General features: G+C 45.8%; 1 protein-coding gene across 2 annotated transcripts; it reads left to right on the top strand.

The window, feature by feature from the left end:
• The first annotated feature begins 23 nt into the window (after window positions 1-23).
• On the top strand, window positions 24-18245 carry ubn2b (ubinuclein 2b). 2 transcript variants are annotated; one of them, XM_063192418.1, is made up of 17 exons: window positions 26-971; window positions 1877-2014; window positions 2837-2941; window positions 3453-3584; window positions 4071-4174; window positions 4603-5188; window positions 8583-8653; window positions 9132-9261; window positions 9884-9990; window positions 10436-10546; window positions 10888-11031; window positions 11999-12049; window positions 12148-12190; window positions 12423-13808; window positions 14368-14566; window positions 16571-16639; window positions 17427-18245. In XM_063192418.1, exons 1-17 carry the CDS (start codon window positions 657-659, stop codon window positions 17468-17470), a joined length of 3735 nt encoding a protein of 1244 aa, XP_063048488.1. In that variant the 5' UTR covers window positions 26-656; the 3' UTR covers window positions 17471-18245. The 2 variants fall into 2 exon arrangements, with proteins under 2 accessions (XP_063048490.1, XP_063048488.1); XM_063192420.1 differs by lacking the exon at window positions 16571-16639 and having other exon boundaries at window positions 24-971.
• Window positions 18246-19858: the final 1613 nt, after the last annotated feature.

A 19858-nucleotide genomic window follows, 5' to 3' on the forward strand; every position in this document is an offset into this window, starting at 1 on the left:
TTTTATTCTTTACCTATTCATAGCCTAAGAGGCACATCTCATTTCTCAGCTTAGTGTTGTTTATTTATTATTTTATTTAGGCCTCTGCTTTACGTCTGTCAAACAAAGGCTGGATGTTCTTTTATCTTCATTCTGGTCAATGCATGGCAAATCTCCCGCGCTGAAGTCCACGGAAACGACTCCTCCTTGTTTCGCGCTACATTGTGAACTGGGCGGGCGAAGAAAAGGAGAGAAGTCCGCTATTGGGCATTATTTTGTCTCAGGGCCGCTTGTTTCCGCTTTTTCTTCTATGCTCACGCCCAGCCCAGTGACCTGAGCTGAATAAATCCATTTACTGATATATAAAATGGCCTCCTTGAAAGATGCTGTAGTGTTTTAGCTTGCTATCAATTTCATGGACTCTTCGTTTATCATATTTTATCTCTGTCACCACGTTCCGAAGAAAGTCAAGGGGGCTCGGGCAATTTCCGTTTGTCTTTTGCCCAGCAGGATAAGTTTATATTTTATGTAGCCAAGTCGTCAAGTGGATGTCGACTAATAGCTAGCCAGCTAGCTGTTTTAGCCCAATTACTAGCCGAAAAGCTAGCTAGTTGTGCAGAGTAGTCTCGCTCTACTTTGTTTTGAGCGAGGGAGCAATATAGCCGGGTCAGCATCAAATGGCCGAACAGCGAAAGGTACCTTTCGTCACTCTCGCCACCTTTAACACCTCACCAGCCTCGGAAACAAAGAAAAGACGTCGGGAGGAGGATAATGACACCAGCCACGGGAAAAATGGAGGGATTGGAAGTGCAGCAACCGGGCCAGGAGGTGGTAGTAGCATGTTCGGTAACATGAAAGGAAATGGTAACGTTGCTGACGGAACTTCTGGAGAACCCAGGGCAGTCACGGTGCGTTTGAATTTATCCTTGTCTGAGCCCAGTGATAAAGGATCTGCAGAATACAACTACAGCGAGCTGGTTCAAGCAACTCAGGTAAGATAACCCAAAAGTTCCCCCCATTTGTGCACGATTTCTGGTAGGCGCTGTCAAGTGCAGACAGGCCACATAGTGTCTGCAGCGTATGCGTGCAAAAGGTGCATTACTTTTGATGGCAAAAAATTGAGTCCTGGTGGAATTGTGTTTACATAATGCTACATGCATGTGGAATTATCGATGAACTTTACTTTGTGTCTTATGTTGCATTCGCTACAAAAACAATGGGCTGCATGATATCACGTCAGCAACGTGGAGTAGCGTAAGCTACGTCAGTGTTTACTCTAGCGTCAAGTTCAAGTTCTTAATCAGACGTGGTAAAGCTGTATCTAAACTGTAAATGTGAATGTTTTCTTTGTTGATTCTATTGATTAGTGGGAGGTGGACATATCTATGCAACAGTTTCCACGCATTTAAGCGTCAAAAAAATTAATATTTTTTTTGTTAGTTGCTCGTGTCTTCAAGCATTTGCCCCATGTATACAAAAACTGTCTTGTTAATAATAAAAACACTTGCATACTGTTTAGCATTGGCAGTCAAGCCATCAGAGATTATCTTGTTTAAAAAAAGAAATACTTCCCTGTAGCGAAACAATGGGAAGGGTTGCAGATAATAGAGAGCTTTACATTAAATTGACAATAAGAGGTGGCCTTCTTTAGGCCAACTTGCTGATGTTGTGAAATTGTTTTCTTGGATTTGTTTTGAATGCAGTTCATACAGTATGGCAGAACTCTAAATGTCTGTCAAGAGGCAGTATCCAAGAAGGGACAGTTTCATAGTGTTAAATCATATTACAATATCTCTGTCTTGATAACTATTTGAATTGTTACAGCACAATGTTTGCCTCATACTGCTCTGGGCCTTTCCCATTTCTATTTCACCCACACTCTGTAATTCATGCTCAGGTAAAGAAGAAGAAGCCTCCTCAAGGACCGCCTCCTCAAGGACTGACTCCCAACTTTGATCCCAACGATCCCTTTGGTGACGATGCAAAAGAGAGGATGGAGGTGGAAGCACTTGCCAAAAAGTTTGAGAGCAAATATGTAAGTGCACAAGGGTTCCACTGCTAAAAAAATCTAGATGCATGTGATGTGTGTGATGGTGCTTCATTGTGTGGAGACAAAAAGTGTACTGTTAACCCCAAGGGGACTAATCTAATCAAACCTCAAAGAAATTTCTGCATGTTTCTGCTCCTCATCATGTGTGAATGTTTCATGTAAGTTTATTTTCCTTATGATGTGCTAATGTGTTTGTGTGCGTCTGGAAGTTTTTGTTGGCTGCCAACCAACAGCCAACCAGGACTCCCTGGCAGCAGAAGAGACACTTATGCCGGATCTCAAATGGTCCACTTGTGCACTTCGGGCACTATGTTTCAGTGCGTAACTGAAACATGAACACTGAAGTGCACAAGTGCACCATTTGAGATCCAGCATTAGGCTCAATGGGACAATCCTGGCTAAATAAAGGATACATGACATGAATGGATAAATGAACGTGGTGATTGTCAGTAGATCAGTGTTTTTCAACACTGGGGTCGGGACTCGGGACCCCATATGGGGTCGCCTGGAATTCAAACGTGGTCCCCAGAAATGTTCAGGTGTGAAAAAGAATACCAATAAATATTAATAATTACCGTAATATAAACTAATTAATATTGTTATTGAAACACTGCATACTGCCATAAATATCTATACGTAGTCTAACAGCCTGCAAGTTAGCTCAGTGATGTTTTTTTGGTCGTGGGAAAAAAAGTTGATGGGGTTCTCAGAAATTTGGTATGTCAAATGGAGTCCCGTAGCAAAAAATGTTGGGAGCCTCTGCAGTAGACCGACGTTTCAGGTCTTCTCTCCATGTCGTTGTAACAGGGGGGAAACCCGAGCAAAAAGAAGAGAAAGGACAGGATCCAAGATCTGGTGGACATCGGATACGGCTACGACGAGACGGACCCCTTCATAGATAATTCAGAAGCCGTGAGTACTGTGGAGATGCGCTACATTATTCACTGTTAATTACTCGGCCTCCTCATTAGTCAGCGAGAGCGTGCATTTTTTTGACACGGTCTGACTGTTTGAGACTTGTACTCTCCAAAGACCTATGCGCGTGTTATATAAAATATTCAATGGGAGGACATTTGCACGATTACTGTAGTCTGTGGAATAGGGCAAGAGCTCTCATCATTTGCCACAGACCATCTTTTAATTGCAGGCTAGAGTCCTGCGTCAACTGTAATTTGCTTTCTGTAAAAAGCCTCAGCTTAGTGTATCATAATGTTATGTAATAGCAAAGAAAGAACTGGTCAGTTGTGGTTTTATAAAATCTTTGATTAGAATTAGAGTTCAAATTAAGCCCCCAGGATACCACAGCACATTTGCATTAGTGTGTATTGTGCCTTGTCTGTGTAAATAATTCAAGAAATGCTTTCCCTTAAGCTTTGTAACATTGCTGTGTGTCTCCTCCTGTCCTGTCCTGTCCTGTCTGTAGTATGATGAGCTGGTGCCCGCGTCCTTGACCACTAAGCTGGGCGGCTTTTACATCAACACGGGCACCCTGCAGTTCCGACCAGCTTCAGACTCAGAGGGGGACGACACAACTAAGGATGGAAATCATCTTAAGGTGGGACTGATTCAAAAACATACTGCATATTCAAATGGGTTTTTGTTTTGTTTTTTTGTTTTTTGGAGAGCACCTACTCTGTGTGCAGTTGTGGATAAAGACATTATTGAAAAGGGTAACAAAGCAAAGCTTTAAGCCCTAAGTAACTTGAGAGATAACAGATGTCACATTATTATTATTATTGTTTTCATTGGAAGAATAATGAGAAAAAAATTACACATGCATCTGTGCACGATTAGCGCCCCATTGGTACTGTGACGGCCAATCTATTAATTGAAACTTTAATAGGTCAATGCAGTCATTTTAATGCATTTAGATAACACCCATTGAAATATTTGGCTTTTTGAAGTATGACCAGTAAAACACAATGCCTGCTTGGAGAATATTTTTTGGAGAACATTTTACTCTGCAGCTCATTGTTGTTCATTCACTGTAGATTATTTTCATTTATTTTTTTCGTCATGTTTTCTTTTGTTGTCTGAGAAGGCGCCAGCCATTGAGGAAAGAGTGATCAAGAAAAGGCGGAAAAAGCAAGATGGTGGTTTGGAGCTGGAGAAGAAACCAAGAAAGATGCGGGTGCCAAAGACAGGGTGAGTGTATGAAGACAATTAACAACCTCCTAAACCACAGATTTCATGGCACAATTTTAGATCAAGATGAGTACTTTTATGGAGGGGCTTTGCCAGGTATTGAAAATGATGGGGGAGCCCCCTGCCCAATTTTTCTGTGTTTTTTAATACACATAACTTTTATTACAATCTGACCCAGGGGGAAAAAAACTGTTGCCTGTGGTGATGGCCATATTGGGGATAGGTTGCCTTGGGGTTGTGGCTTTGATTGGCCTTGTTTTAAGCATTGAAACAATGAATTGTTCTCAAACAATGAACTGTGTATCAAAAACGTTTTTCTCTTTTTGTCTGTCCTCCCTTGGTCTAAAAAAAGGGTTGGGAGTGACCTACGGTATCATCATTCAGTAAAACCTGGGAGTCATGTTCCCTCTCCTCTCTCCCTTGTTCAGGGTGTCGTCATTAAACCGTCCAGAGAAGAAGAAGCGTAAGAAGCTGATGAAGGACTCCCTGAACCTGGCGGCCATGCTGCGCCGCTTCGCCCGCGAGAAGGAGGAGATCCGCAAGAAGCAGCCGGGCGTAGTCAAGGTGACCCGAGGCCCCAACGCTGCCAATGCCACCGCCACGCCCAACCCTGCCGCCACCCAGCGACCCCCAGTGGCCGTGCTCAACTCCCACCCCCCGCCCGGTAACGCCGTCCCCCTGGGCACTGCCGTCACCACGCCCGGAGGCGACTTCAACATGTCCGACTTGACCACCGACCCGGCGGTGATGTCATTGCTGGGCGGCGCCCATGACAACGAGATGCTGCAGGACCTGATGGGGGACCTGGATTTCGGCCTGTTGGACTCTCCCACGCCCGCCAGCCCCCGACAGCAGGCGGAGAACGGGAACCTGCTGCCAGGAGGTCAGAAGGCTGTGGTGGTACCCGGAGGTGTGGCAGCGGCGGGCCGGATCCCCAAAGGACCCCTCAACCCACCGCCACTGCCCAGCGGCCTGCCGGGACCCCTGGTCAAGCGCATCGAGGACCTGCGGGCGGTAAGCTCCCCACTGCCACTCACTCACTGGTTCTACTACAAGTCTTGTTTTCGGGCCCTTAAATTCTTAAGCTGGAACGAAGTAGTCGTTGGCAGGTATTTTTTTGCAGCAGCGTACATACAGGGTTTTTTTTTTTTTTTTGGTCCTTCCCCCTGCGTGGAGCCAGTTGTGCACCTGCTTTATGCATAACCCAGTTCAGTCAGCCCTGCATTCATTTTGTCATAAGCGTCAGCCAAGTCAGCAAATGCAAATGCACAGGCTTGAGCCTTAGGCAAAGGCTGGAGGCCTGAGTGGCGCAAAATTGTGAAGTTCAGTTTTTAACTCATCTATTCGCTTTCCCTCCCAAAATAACTCCAGATGGGCCACACAAGGCCACACAAGTGTCCCCACAATTCAAGTATCCCCACTAGGGCTGTAACGATATTGTATCGAACCGAGAAATCGTGATGCACAGAGTCACTATACTGTATTGTGATACGAGGAGGCAGTATCGTGATACACCCTGTTAAAGTTTTATTACCCATTTGTCCAGAAAACAGCCTTATGATTTGATTTCAGAAATCGTGAGGTGTATCGAACCGTAGGTCAAAAATCGCGATACGAACCGAATCGTGGGTTGAGTGTATCGTTACAGCCCTAGTCCCCACAAAAGTAGTTTCCTCAGCCAGAGTCCAGTCCCAACTGGTTGAAGGCAGTTGAAGCAGTTAAAGAAATGTACATGGTGTTGGAAGAGAGAGAAGACAAGCTTTGCTGTTTCCTTTCTCTTGGTTTGTCAGATTTGTAGTGAGGGAGGAAATTATATGAATGTTGAGTAAAAGAGTTATGGGAATTTGAGTTGAAGTTGATGAATCGTCCTCTGTGTCAGGATGGGAAGAAGACTATTATAACTGTTTTGCACCTTTGTTTTTCTTGGTTCTTATGTTACTGTGTGTGTGTGTGTGAGGTCAAAATGCTCATGTTGGACAACTTGATTCCTTTTTAGGTCAGTTAGCCTTCTAGTTTGTTGTGGCACTCAGGATCGACCCCACGCCCATTTTCGTATGCTGACGATCCATATTTAGACGCCTCTTTTCTTTTTAAAACACATCCTGTATCCGTGTTCAGTTTTGTCACTCCACCCCCCACCCCTCCCATTCCGAGCTGCCAGCCGTCCCACAGGCGAGCCACCAAGGGCCTGCACCCCACCGAGGGCCACAGATGACTGGGGGGAAGAGCAGGGCTGTGCCCTGGCTGTCCTCCAGAGCTGCAGCCATGCCTCTTCACTCTCCCAGAAGGGCGTTGGTCTGACTAGCATAGAAAAGCTTGCGCAATCTCACACTCCGTTTTCAGGATTGTCCAGAACTGTGCCAGTGCCGCTTCCCTCACCAGTTACGTTTGGAGCCAAAGTGCTTAACAGGGAACGACTTGTTAATACCGTGCTGACTACCTGCTAACATCCATGTTGTTGTCATTGTTTGTAAAAGTGCATTTTTCGGTTCATACGGTAAACCAACTTTCCAATTCCTGAATGCTCGCTGTGAGAATGTCAGTAAGTTCTAGATAAGCTGCAGGAATGGACACTGGCATGGTTCTCTGTTAGCCTGGCAAGCTTTGAGTAAATCTTTCTCTTGCAGGAGGCTGACAGTAAGGAGAGGAGGAGAGGTGGTCGAGGAGGACGTAGAGGTGCAGGAGGAGGACATAGAGGTGCAGGAGGAGGACGTAGAGGTGGAGGAGGAGGACGTAGAGGTGGAGGAGGAGGAGGACGTAGAGGTGGAGGAGGAGGAGGAGGAGGACGGAGAGGTGGAGGAGGATGGAGAGGAGGAGGAGGAGGACTGAGAGGTAGAGAGAAGAGGAAGAGGGAGAGATGACGAGATGAGGGACATGTAGGAGGAGACGACTTTAAAGAAAGGACACTCAGGATGTATGAAGAGCTTAAGAGATTTATTTGTTATACGATAATAACATATGACATCAATTACTTTAGTGTATTTATTTTGCTGCATGGTAAAAGTCAATAAACTGTTTTCGTGTCATGTCAGTGTGTTAACTGGCTGAGATTTCTTTTGCTTGACTGTGGTCTGTGAAGGGAGGGAAAGCATTGTGTGTGAAACCACTTCCTCCTCTGTTACTTAGGTTGCTCAGCACGTCCGCACCTTTTTTTTTGCACAGTTAGCATGTCAAGCCTCGGTTACAGTAACTTAAAAGTACTAATTTTGCTGCTGTGGTAGGTAACTGCATACTCAAAATGGCAGCACTCTCAAGATACGCAGTGGATATTTTTAGCTCAGTGGAAGAATGGGATAGCAAACAGCCTACAGCGACTTGGAGCTCATTGGGAAAACAGCCAGTGGAAAATTGAGCATATGTACGACTGTAGAATCGAGGACAACATTGAGTTCAGTGAAGAATGGGCAGAGATGTCGATCCTGTGTTCAGGAAGTAGTGTTTTCCCATCTAACCAAGTACAGTTGACTTGAAGACTAGTCTACTAGTCTTATTACAGTCAGCTGATTCAACTGGTTGCATTAAATTTGTACCGGGGGGGGTATAGTAAGAGCATGGTTAACTTAACTGATGAACCAGGCTTTGTTAACCAACAGGAAGTGGTAAACCTCCTAAAAGATCTACCTGCAGGCATCATTTAGCTAAGAAAATGAGGACTCCAGGCACTTCTATTAGATGATTTACCTCTACCACAAGGTTAACGTAATCTTGTTTACTATTGAACCAGCTTCTTAGTATACCACCCTGGTGTTTTGCTTTCTGACCTAAGGACATTTACCTCTAGGGATGGTGGCATTTATGCTGTGAGAGTGGAATATACTTGTATATGCCGCCCGGTATGACAGGGTGACTGCTGTGTCACTACACACAGATGCTAAATCTTGGTAAGGAATGCAATGTACAAAAAAAAACTACAGTGAAGTACAGGAGAACTACAGGATCAAGAAACATCCACCTTCAAGAGATTGTTTTGGCTCAAAGTGTCGTATGTAGTAGAGTTCTCTCCCCATCACTGCCAGGGAAGGCTTCTTCTAGCGAGACATCAGCCAGACAGCTCATTCTTTTCAGAACAAAGACCCTGTGTCACATGCCATTATCTAGATAAGCAATTCTTTGCTAGATGCCAGTTTTCCGAGGAACATATTTTGCATAGGTAACCTGCCTTTTATTAAAATGTAAGTGTATAGAATTGGATTCATTGAGCGTGCTAAGACCCTGCACACATGAATGTCTACAGTTGACCAATTACAGTAGGCAGGAGAGAGCCATGCATCACCTTAGATTTGATCTGATTGATGTTGTGTAAGAATGGTCTTCACGCTTTTCTGTGGCCAGAATGGCAGTGTTGTTCTAGGATCCGTGTCTTGATCTTCCTGATCTGACTAATGTGCCTTCTTCTGTCCTTTGTCAGGCATCACGTCAATTCGACCAAGAAGGCCGCAAGAAGTTCTTCACTCTGGACATGAACAACATTTTGCTGGAGTGAGTGTTTTCATCCTGTTGTTTGCGTGTTCATGTGTGTGTGTGCACGTGTGTTTTCTAGTCCACTCCCTGTATGTGGGAGGTGTGTGCTTTGTCGGACCTAAAGGAACATAATTACTCCAACCTTCATTACTTTACATTTTAGCATTGAGGATCATTACTAATTAAGCTACATTCACATGCGTTACTCGCACTCACCTACTCGCCACTCGCTCATGAAAAGCTAGAAGTACTGTAAGTTATCCGAACTCTGCATTCTAATTGGTCACTTGCTTACTTGCCTCGCTCGAAGTTAAAATATTTTTAACTTTTAATATTTTTAGCTCACATCGTATCGCTTGTACTCCTCACCTACTCGCCCCCTCGCTTCACTGGAACACCTAGACATTCTATTGACTTCCTTCACTAAGCAAGTGACTAGTAGCGATGTGTGTGTGAACGTAGCTTACCAAGCTAACCCTTCTTTCATTTGTTGCAGTATTGAGCTGCAGGTTCAGGAGCAGCCCATTGAGGCTCGCTCAGCCGTCTACTCCCACATGGAGGCGTTCGTACCATGCAACAAGGAGGCCCTTCTCAAGCGTTTGAAAAAACTCAGCCTCAACATACAGGTGTGTGAGCAGGTCACAACAGCATGCTGAACAGCATGCTGAACACTGTACAAATTGTGTGATTTTCTGATTTCGAAAGATTGATTGAACTCTAGCACACTGTTAATTTTCCAGGCAAGTGTTTGTGTCACTCTATGGTAGGGGGACGGGTGCGGTGGAGGTTCTATCTACAGCATTGAGCTTTAGACCTCTGAAAACATCTTAAAGGGGTATGCCACTGTTTTGGGGCTTAATACAGTTAAAATCGTTGGCTAGGGTTTATTAAGGTGGTAAAGTGTCTTATTTTTCATGTTAAGCGTTGTCTTGCTTTAAGACAAGTTAAAAGAGGGAGTATGTCGCTAAGATAGTGAAAGTCAATGGATCCGTGAAGCATGCTACACGGATCCATTGACTTTCACTAGCTTAGCGACATGCTCCCTCTTTTAACTTATCTTAAAGCAAGACAACGGCTTACATGAAAAATAAGACACTTTACTACCTTTATAAACCTTGGCCAACGATTTTAACTGTATTAGGCCCCAAAATAGTGGCATACCCCTTTAAGTTGTACTTGTGTTCCTGTACTACAAGTAAGGGCAATGTAGTTGTTTTGAGCCCTCCTGCTGTCCTTGTGCTGCTACAGGATGATCGTCTGCGCACCCCTCTCCTGAAGCTGAAGCTGGCAGTCTGCAGCGTGATGCCTGAGCAGATAGCAAGGTTCAACATGGACTGCATGGCCAGGGTGGCAAAGTAAGGCATTTCCCTAACGCACACAAACATAAGCATTCAAACCCTCTCTTACACATATACACACACGTATACATACACACTCACACCAATGCTTGTCTTAACCCATTGTGTCCTGGAGCGTCATATACGCTGCATTAAGGTTCTTGAGATTTGAGCTGTTTTATTAAACATGTGGGTATGTTGGAGCTGAATGAACACATTCTAGTGCAAAATTAAGGTTCTAGCTTTTTTTCTAGCAACTTATTTCATGTTTTTATGTACTTTGGAGGCTGAGATATTCTGGTTTTAATAGGGAGAGGGCGCCTTATCCCAAAGAGGACTTAGGCTAAAATGGTTTAAACACACACACACACACACACACACACACACACACACATTAGAGTTGTTCCATCTCCACTCCTTCGGACACCCAGTCATTGTGTGTGTTTTGTGTTTTTGCCAACAGACAGCAGTCGGAAGAGGGAGAGAAGAATGGCTCGGAGGAGGACGACGAGGAGAAGCCGGGGAAGAGGGTGATGGGACCCCGCAAGAAATTCATCTGGGACGACAAACTCAGGTCAGCCCCAAGCAGGCGGGGAAGTTGCAGCAACAGACCCCGGTCTTCAACCAAGTTACTCTTGGGCCAACAAGTAGCATCATTTAATATTAACATAAGCGAAGTATCACCTAATTTTCACACAAGTAAAGCAGATCTTGCGATCTACAGATTATTATCTCCTTTAAGTTCATTGTCCTATTGTTGAAGCGTACACAAAATGCAAGACAAATTAGTTCTAGCCTGACTTGGATTATGAATGACTGAATACAAGTGATGTGAGCCGCAGTACCACTGGTCTGAGAGAATGCCAACCCGTTCAACTTCTGACCATGCCACTGCCACTGTGTTTGTCTCCATAGGAACCTGCTGTGCATCTTGGTGCGGGTGAAGCTGGGCTGCTACGAGCGGGAGGCCCAGAACTCTCTCTCGGCTGAGGACTACCTCAAAGCCTTCATGGAGACGGAGGTCAAACCACTCTGGCCCAAAGGCTGGATGCAGGCCAGGTGTGTCTCTCAAAGCATGTGTTATAAGAGCAGAGAATTTGTAACCCGTGAGAAGGTTCAGTGACGAAAGATAAAATATGTATTTCTTTTCTTATGTAATTTTTTGCCCTGAAATATTAATGACATTCGAAACTAGTCATAAAAAAAAACGAATTTTGAGCTAGAATTTGTTTTTTGCACCTCTAAGTTATTATACAATGAGTCAGCAAACTATATATATGAGGCCAAATCATTGAAAGTAGAATAATTATGTACTCTCTATGGGCCAAATTCATATACACTAGCAGAATGCTAGTCAGTACAGGTCGAAATCTTCTGCCTTGGTGGAAAAACGAAACACCCTAAGAACTTGACAATGCCTCCTTTTTATAATACCTACCAAGTTCTTAATAGGAAACTAACATACGTGAGATTGATGACTGGGAATTGGAACATATTTTTTGATATTTATACATTTTGATATTTAGCCCCATTGACTCCCATTCATTTTTCCCAATCATTACCATGTAGGTGGAAGTGCAAGTTTTTGACGGTATTCTAGGAACCAATGGGAGTGACCACTCTCATACTTGGACCTTCTCTGATTATAGCATTGAGCTATTGCTATAGACTTTGATTTACAAAGTAAATTTTATTCAATGTCTTACAAAAACACATTTCAAGGTCAGTCTCTATGTGCAGTTGATATGTTGATGATTCCGCCTTGAAAATGTGTTAAACGCTTTAATTCGGAATTAAATGAAAGTGCAATGTAAACTATTTAGTTCTGAATTAAGTTTTATTGAGTTCATTCTGAATTAAATATGTCATGTAAATGAGACGAATGTTAGTTGTACAATGATCAAAGTAAATTGAAGCTAACAAGATGTAATAACTAGCAATTAGTCATAGTTATGTCTTGCTTTCTGTCCTGTAATAGTAATGTTATGCATCATGTCTGATTTAATGTCTGTTGTTGTGTCTGCAGGATCCTGTTCAGAGAAAGCCGCATGGCCCATAACCACCTCACTGGCAACTCGTTAGTATTGATTGGCTGTTCTGTATATTTCTCAGATTTTTAAGATTTGTAAAGGATAAGCCTTGACATCTGAACATTTCTTATTGTGTTGCTTCCAGGGTCAAGAAAAGAATAGTACCCACACCAAAAGTCAAATCCAAGGTAGGATTCTGCAGTAACCACATCAATTCTAAAATCAAACCCATACGATTTAATTTTATTTTCTAAGTCCTAACGGTTTTTCACCATTTATAACCTTTCTTGGTAGTGTAATTTATACTTCAGAACATTTAGTCATTAATCTAGCCTTGCTATTGGTGTGACCAGCTTCCATAATCAAAATCTGAAGTATTAATGTGTGTGTGCTTGTGTTCGTGTTTGGCCTCCACTACAGGAGGTGGTGTGGACCCCGCGGGCGACCCCGGTGGTGGTGGACCCCTCCTCCCCGCTCGCCCTGGTGGCTCGTCAGCACCTGCAGCCCGAGCAGCTCCGCCAGTCGGAGCCCATCTGCCTGTCCGACTCCCTGGACGAGGACCTGGGCACGCCCTCGCTGGACTCCATCTCCCAGGCGCTGGCCCTCCTCAGCAACGCCGCCAAGGGCCTGATCCAGGGAGACGGCCCCGCGCAGGCCTCCGCCCCTTCCTCCTCCTCCTCGCTCCTGCAGAAGAAGGGCCCCTACGTCTCTACCTCCTTCACCGGTTCCCCCACCCTCTCCTCCTCCTCCATGGCTAAGGGTTCTCCGCTGGCCCAGGCTCACAGACACTCCTCCTCAGGGGCGGCTGAGTCGCCACGGACTCCTGGTAGCAAGGCCTCTTCCTCCTCCTCCTCCTCAGGCTCCCCGTCCACGGGCAACAAGGCCCGGCCGCCCCCCACCGCCTCCCCTCTCCTGCCCCCCCAGCACAAGGCCTTCAGCCTGGCTGGCAAGGTGGCCAAGGGTGGCACGGTGAGTGCCGCGGAGGTCATCCTGGCAGCCTCGGCGCAGGCACGTGCCCAACAACACGCCATGGCTGTCGCTGCTGCTGCTGCCGCCGCAGCCTCGTCCTCTTCCTCCCCCCACCACCTGGCCTCCAAAGCCCAGCAGCAGCAGGGAACACCGACCCCCTCACACCCCACTCAGGACTCCAGCACCAAGGCCTCGCCGGCCCCCTCGCCCCCCCAGCCTCGCACCCCTCCGTCCCAGCAGCAGCAGCAGCAGCAGCCAGGCTTCATCACGCCCATGCAGGCCACCCTCACCAAGTCCTCCCACAGCTCCAGCTCCCCCATCCTGAAGCTGACCCCCAGGCCCCCGGCCCCTACGTCTGTCGCTGCTGCTGCCGCCGCCGCCGCCGCCGGGGCTGCTGCCTCCCCGTCCACTGCTGCTTCAGCTCCGCAGGCCAGGCCCTCCTCTCAGTCCCTCCCCGCTGCCCAGCAGTACACCTCCTCCGCCTCCCCTTCTTCCACAACGTCCTCCTCTTCGCCCGCCTCCAAGACGCCAGCTTTCCGCCCCCCTCACTCAGGCACCCCCAGGGGGCAGCAGGGTAACTTTGCAGCCAGCTCCCCGGCGGGCCAGAAGACCACCTCCGCGTCCTCCTCCTCCTCTCAGGTCACCAGCTTCTCCACTCCCGCCCCTAAACACTCAGCAGCAGCAGCAGCGGCGGCCGCCACAGCAGCAGCAGCAGCAGCAGCCGCCTCTAGTGCCAGCGCGCCCACAGGGCAGCGGCAGAGGGCCGGTAGCACGGGGGGCGTGGCAGCCAAGTCAGCAGCTGTGTCCTCAGCATCAACTACTCCGCAGCTGTCACAGGTGAGAGGCAGCCGGTTGGGTTCCATTCAATTAACTTAACTGTTTTTTTTTTTTTTTTTTAAATGCTCTTAGGTTTTAGATTTTAAAATAAAGACTTTTTTAATAAGCATGTCCACTTGGAGACTCTCTCATGACTTGGACTCCTTGAGTTATTATTGTAGTAGTAACATGTTTCCGTACTTTCTGGCAGAAGCAAGCCATTTAGTCGCCTGATGGAAAAAAAAGGTGCTAATTAAAATGTCCATTTCATACTCCAAACTTAGCTTCGAGTCAACAGCATACTTTCACTGCCTTATGGCTTTGTTACACAATATAGAAATAAACCTCAAAAAAAGAGAAGGACACTGGCACTCCAGTTTCATGACTTTTGCTTTACTTTTAAGGCAACAAAAAGAATGACCAATGCGTCTCAACCTTCGCAGTCTTTGTCAGGGTGCAGTCACTTAATCACTGAACAGAATATATCATGGCTGTCCATTGGTGATTGGTGATATATCATGGCTGTCCATTGGTGATTGGCATGTATAGAAACAAACTTCAATGGGCTTGCCTCCTCTAGGTGTCGTCAGCTGGCAGTGCCCTGCTGGGTGCGGCGGGCCCGTCCCTGCCGCTGGGCTTCGGCATGCTGGGGGGCCTGGTGCCAGTCTCCCTGCCCTTCCAGTTCCCCTCCCTGCTCAACCTGCCCCCGCCCGGTGTCACCAGCGCAACCGGCACCGCCGCCTCAGTCACCAGCAGCTCAGGATACTCCCTTCCACAGAGTAAGTCACAACACCACCCACCCACCTCACTGTATTCTCTACCACAGAGTTAGTCACCCGCCTCGCTTAACTCTCTACCACAGAGTAAGTCACAACACCACCACCCCACCCGCCCGCCTCACTTAACTCCCTTCCACAGAGTAAGTCACACCACCACCCACCTCACTTAACTCCCTTCCACAGAGTAAGTCACAACACCACCACCCCACCCGCCCGCCTCACTTAACTCTCTACCACAAAGTAAGTCACACCACCTCCCCACCCGCCCACATCACTGTATTCTCTACCACAGAGTAAGTCACACCACCACCCGCCTCGCTTAACTCTCTACCACAGAGTAAGTCACAACACCACCCCACCCGCCCACCTCACTTAACTCCCTACCACAGAGTAAGTCACAACACCACCCACCTCACTTGACTCCCTACCACAGAGTAAGTCACACCACCACCCACCTCACGTAACTCCCTACCACAGAGTAAGTCACAACACCACCCGCCTCGCTTAACTCTCTACCACAGAGTAAGTCACAACACCACCCCACTCGCCCACCTCACTTAACTCCCTACCACAGAGTAAGTCACAACACCACCCACCTCATTTAACTCTCTACCACAAAGTAAGTCACACCACCACCAGCCTCACTTAACTCTCTACCACAGAGTAAGTCACAAGACCACCACCCCACCCGCCCACCTCACTTAACTCCCTTCCACAGAGTAAGTCACAACACCACCCGCCCGCCTCACTTAACTCCCTACCACAGAGTAAGTCACAAGACCACCCCATCCACCTCACTTAACTCTCTACCACAGAGTAAGTCACAAGACCATCCACCTCACTTAACTCTCTACCACAGAGTAAGTCACAAGACCACCCCGCCTCACTTGACTCCCTACCACAGAGTAAGTCACAAGACCACCCCGCCTCACTTGACTCCCTACCACAAGTTATTGGGGAGTCATAACACCATGTAAATCACAATGCCACCCCCAAACACTCCCATTAGCTCAGGATACTCACTTTCACAGAGTAAGTCACCACACCCACCCCAAGGTCAGTATACTCAATACAGCAGAGTACAGCAGAGTAAAACACCAACAGTTGCTCCGTATAGTCCCTACCACAGAGGAAGTCACACCACCACCTTCTCAGGATACTGCCTAAGTCACAACATTACTCCCTCGGTCTTCTCCCTTCTCTGTGTAATCACACCATCTCCTCAGGATACTCTCTTCTTCAGAGTATGTCTGAGACTATTACCCTGAGCTCTGAGCACATGTGGTGTAGTGACAACCACATATCTGTCCATAGATAGGGAGATCTCTGTGTTTTTGTGAATGTATAGTTCTACTCTGGTTAGCATGTCTGTCTGCCTGTGTCTCTGTGGCGTGATGCTCTGTGTCTGTGTGTGTCACTGTATGTCAATGTCATTACATGTACTAATGTTTCATGTTGTTTCCATTTACATCATGCTGAGTGATCATCATCTGAGTGATGTTTCTGAATGATGTATGTACAACGCATCTGTTCTTGTCCTGACCTGTAGATGTAGATGTAGACAGTAGTATTTTATGTCCCTCTGTGGTTGAAAAATCCACCGAAATAAATTGAGCTGATATTGGTTGGTGGATGAAGATGATTCGATATGTTTTAGCAGAATACATTCAGGGTCCGCTTTATGCGCGGATATTTCTTTGATATTAGTTCAAAGGAACCTATGAACATTACATTACGTTGATTCATCTAGCCTCTGAAGTCATCCCTTTATTTGTAGTTTAGTTATTTCTCATTGTGTGTGCCCTTTGTGTTCAGTCTTCTTCATGTATTACCATGCTGTACCATCACTCTTGTGTTTCTGTCTGTTTTCTTTAAAATCATAAAAATCACTCATCCCATGTTTCTAATCCATCATTTAACCGTCTTTGTTGTCTGCTCTCCGCCCCCCATTGCTTTGTCTGTCTTCCCCTCTCTCCCCTTTACCACGTGCTGTCTTCTCTTCAGATCTCTTAAAGAGTCTTCAGTCTGGCTCTCAAGCTGCACTACCTCCTCACTTGCAGCTGGCTTTCCCAGGTAAACCCCCTGCTCCATCCTCACACTCCCACCCCTCCATCCTCACACTCCCACCCCTCCATCCTCACACGCCCCTCCCTCACTTCCTCCCCTCCAAACCTGCAGGCTGCTACTACACCTTCCCTACTCTAAACCCCCTCACCTCACCTCACCTCACCTCACCTCACCTCACCTCACCTCACCTCACACCCCACTTGCAACTGACTTTCCCAGGCAACCCTCCTCCAATCCTCACACCCCCACCCTCCATCCTCACCCAGCACACTGCCTCCTCACCTGCAGCTGGCTTGTCCAGGCAACCCTCCTCCACCATCCTCTCGCTCCACCATCCTCACTTCCCTGCACACCATCCAGGTTGCTACTGTACCCCTACCCCACTCGTAAGCCCCTGACTGACTCTCACCCACATCGCCCAAGCGCCCACCAAACTCCATACTGCAACCTCAACAGCTCACTTGGCTCTTGTGCTCGTCCTCCAATGTGTTGGTCTGGGTGTTTTTATGTATGTTTGTATGTGTCCCTTTTGTCAAATTCTGTTGTGGTCATTCCAGTTGTCTTCTGGTCAGGGTGATTGCGTTTAGCTGTGAATGTCCCAACCACCTGACACTGGTCTCTGGGTTTATTTAATGTAGTATTTTACCTTTTTATTTAACCAGGGTCAAATCACATGATTTTTTTTTTTTTAAATGTAAGTGAGCCCTGGCCAAGGTAGCAGCACACGTTATCTTACAAAAGACAAGACGCAGAAAGAAGAAAACATTAAAATTGCTGTTTTCTTTTCCTACAGATGTCACTCAAAGCCAGGGTGGGGACAAGAGGAAAACTCTCTGAAGTGGATGAATGGATGGACTCGCATGGATGGGTGGATGAGATGAATGAATAAGCCTAACAGACAACAGAAATTGAATATGCATGGCCTCCAGATCAAAATCGCTGAAAAGGACATGATAAACTAAAAAAAAAACAAAAAAAACATAACGGACAAAAAGGAATGAAACAAATTGGATTTTATGATATTGTTTTTAACTATCAAATGGGTAACAAAACCTTTTTGTCAATGTTTACACAAACAGACCTGTATCACTGTGGACAGGGAGGGATGAATGGGTTGGAAATTTGAATGGCTGGATGAATTGCTGTATGAATGAATGAATGAATGAATGAACGAATGAATGAATGAATGAACGAATGAATGAATGAATGACTGGGATGGATGAATGGTTGGTTGGTTGGTTGGTTGAATACCTGTATGAATATGTGTATTTGTACATGCGCATGCACTTCAGTGCATCAATTTGTATAAAGCTTTTCTTTTGTTTTTATTGCGTTTACCAAGCTGTATGAATGCAGCCCCCCTGCCTCATGCCTACTAGGTCCTTGTGTCTCTTGGTGCTGTCTATTGAGTAATGAGAACCTAATAAGCACCATCCTGGCCTCTGTAATCAATGTAACATGACAAAACTGCTTAAAAGGGGCTTCGGGAAATGTCTTTTTTATTCTACTTGAAAATTTCTCCCCCCTCATGAAGTTTGTTTACTCAAGTCAGCAAACAAAAAAATGAATGACAATAAAAGGTAAACGGCCTTAGTTCAAGCCAAGAAACATACAGGATGATGGATTGTGTTTTTTTCTTTCTTGTAATTTAGGAAATGAAAATGTTTTTATAATTTTGTGCTGTGATCAAGCTTCCTTTGCCCCCGCCCTATCCAGCAGCAATATGATCCCACACGATAACAGAACACGGGTAGCCTATACAGGAGGAGTTAAATCCCACATCACACCCCTGGAGCTCATCTGACCATGGTCCCTCTGGTACCAAAGGAGGAATTGGACTGAACCTGACAGCCGAAGATGATGAGACAAATGGACAGTTGGCCTTTTAAATTTGAATGATTTGAATTTAGTCAGTTTCATGCTGTTTTATATTGGGCCCACACATGAAACGAGGAAATTGTGGTAATGAGCTTAATGGCAATACTGTTCAAGGTTTAGAGAAACTGTTGATCTATCAAAAGTTTCTGATGAAGCCTACTCCTATCTTAAGAGCGTATTCAACATTGGCACCCAACATTTTATCCAATGAAATTGTGCAATATGATGTAATTGGCAGCAGACCTATATCTAGGAATATTAGTTTTTGACCACACATTCATCCTGAAATCAGAATTGAGCTTGTATCAGCCTAGATATGTCAACAGCTGTCTCCACAAACAGGGCTTCTGAGAATGCTCAGGCTGACGGCTGTGAACTAACATAGAAGGAAAAGGGAAATGTCTGTAGTCTGCTCTGCTGCCTTTGTGCTGGTTATACCCATATAACTGCAAGCTGATAATTGCCACTCTTAATTAGTAATTGAACTGATTAGATATCGGAAGTCATGGCAGAAGGTTGCGGCTGTAGTGAACCAGTCGTCAAAATATTGGATCCCTATTGATACCTGGAACATGCTTGAAATTCTGTACAAATATTCCAGTCAGGCCTGCCAACAGAGTGGGACAAACGGCTATGTTGTCCTGGGCCCAGGGAGAGAAGGGGCCCAGAATTGGGTTATTATTACATTGTATGTATAGAGACGGGTGGGGTGTGGGGTTCAGCAAAAGTTGTCGGTGGCCCTGGTTCCAATTCCACTCACAAATAAATTCAAGGTCCACTGTGTAGGATTGTGGGCAGAGTAGGTATTGCAACTATGCCGCTCATTGAAACTGAGCTGCATACCGGCAGATTGGATATTTTCATGAATATTTACAAAGCAATAAACTAATATTTATTGTTATGACCAAAGTATGGTGAGTTTTTCAGCTAAAAACATCGGTTTCTGGAAATTCAAAATGGCAAGACCATGGAGAAGGTCCCCCTTTTCATGTATGAAAAATGCCATTTTCCCAGAGACATAATACTTAGAATTTGAAGGTCATGGTAAGTATTCATGAAAAAGGTAACATCTGTGAATGGCCAACATGGACTCTGGAAATAAACTACTAAAAATATTACACAGAGCCCCTTTAACTTTGGGAGTCAAAGTTAACGGTTAATATCTTGGCAGGTATTTTATTTTCTCATGGGCTTTGGGCTTCAGAAAGTAATGACCATGCCACTCAATACTATGGACATTCGTTGATAATGTAAAAATGAACAAGTCATCTGAATGGCAAACAGAGAAACACCTGTGGGTTACAGATGATAGTGCTGAATGCACTGATCCACAGACTTGACAAGGTC

The sequence above is a fragment of the Engraulis encrasicolus genome, chromosome 2 (genome assembly GCF_034702125.1).
Source record: "Engraulis encrasicolus isolate BLACKSEA-1 chromosome 2, IST_EnEncr_1.0, whole genome shotgun sequence".
In the NCBI taxonomy this organism is placed as follows: domain Eukaryota; kingdom Metazoa; phylum Chordata; class Actinopteri; order Clupeiformes; family Engraulidae; genus Engraulis; species Engraulis encrasicolus.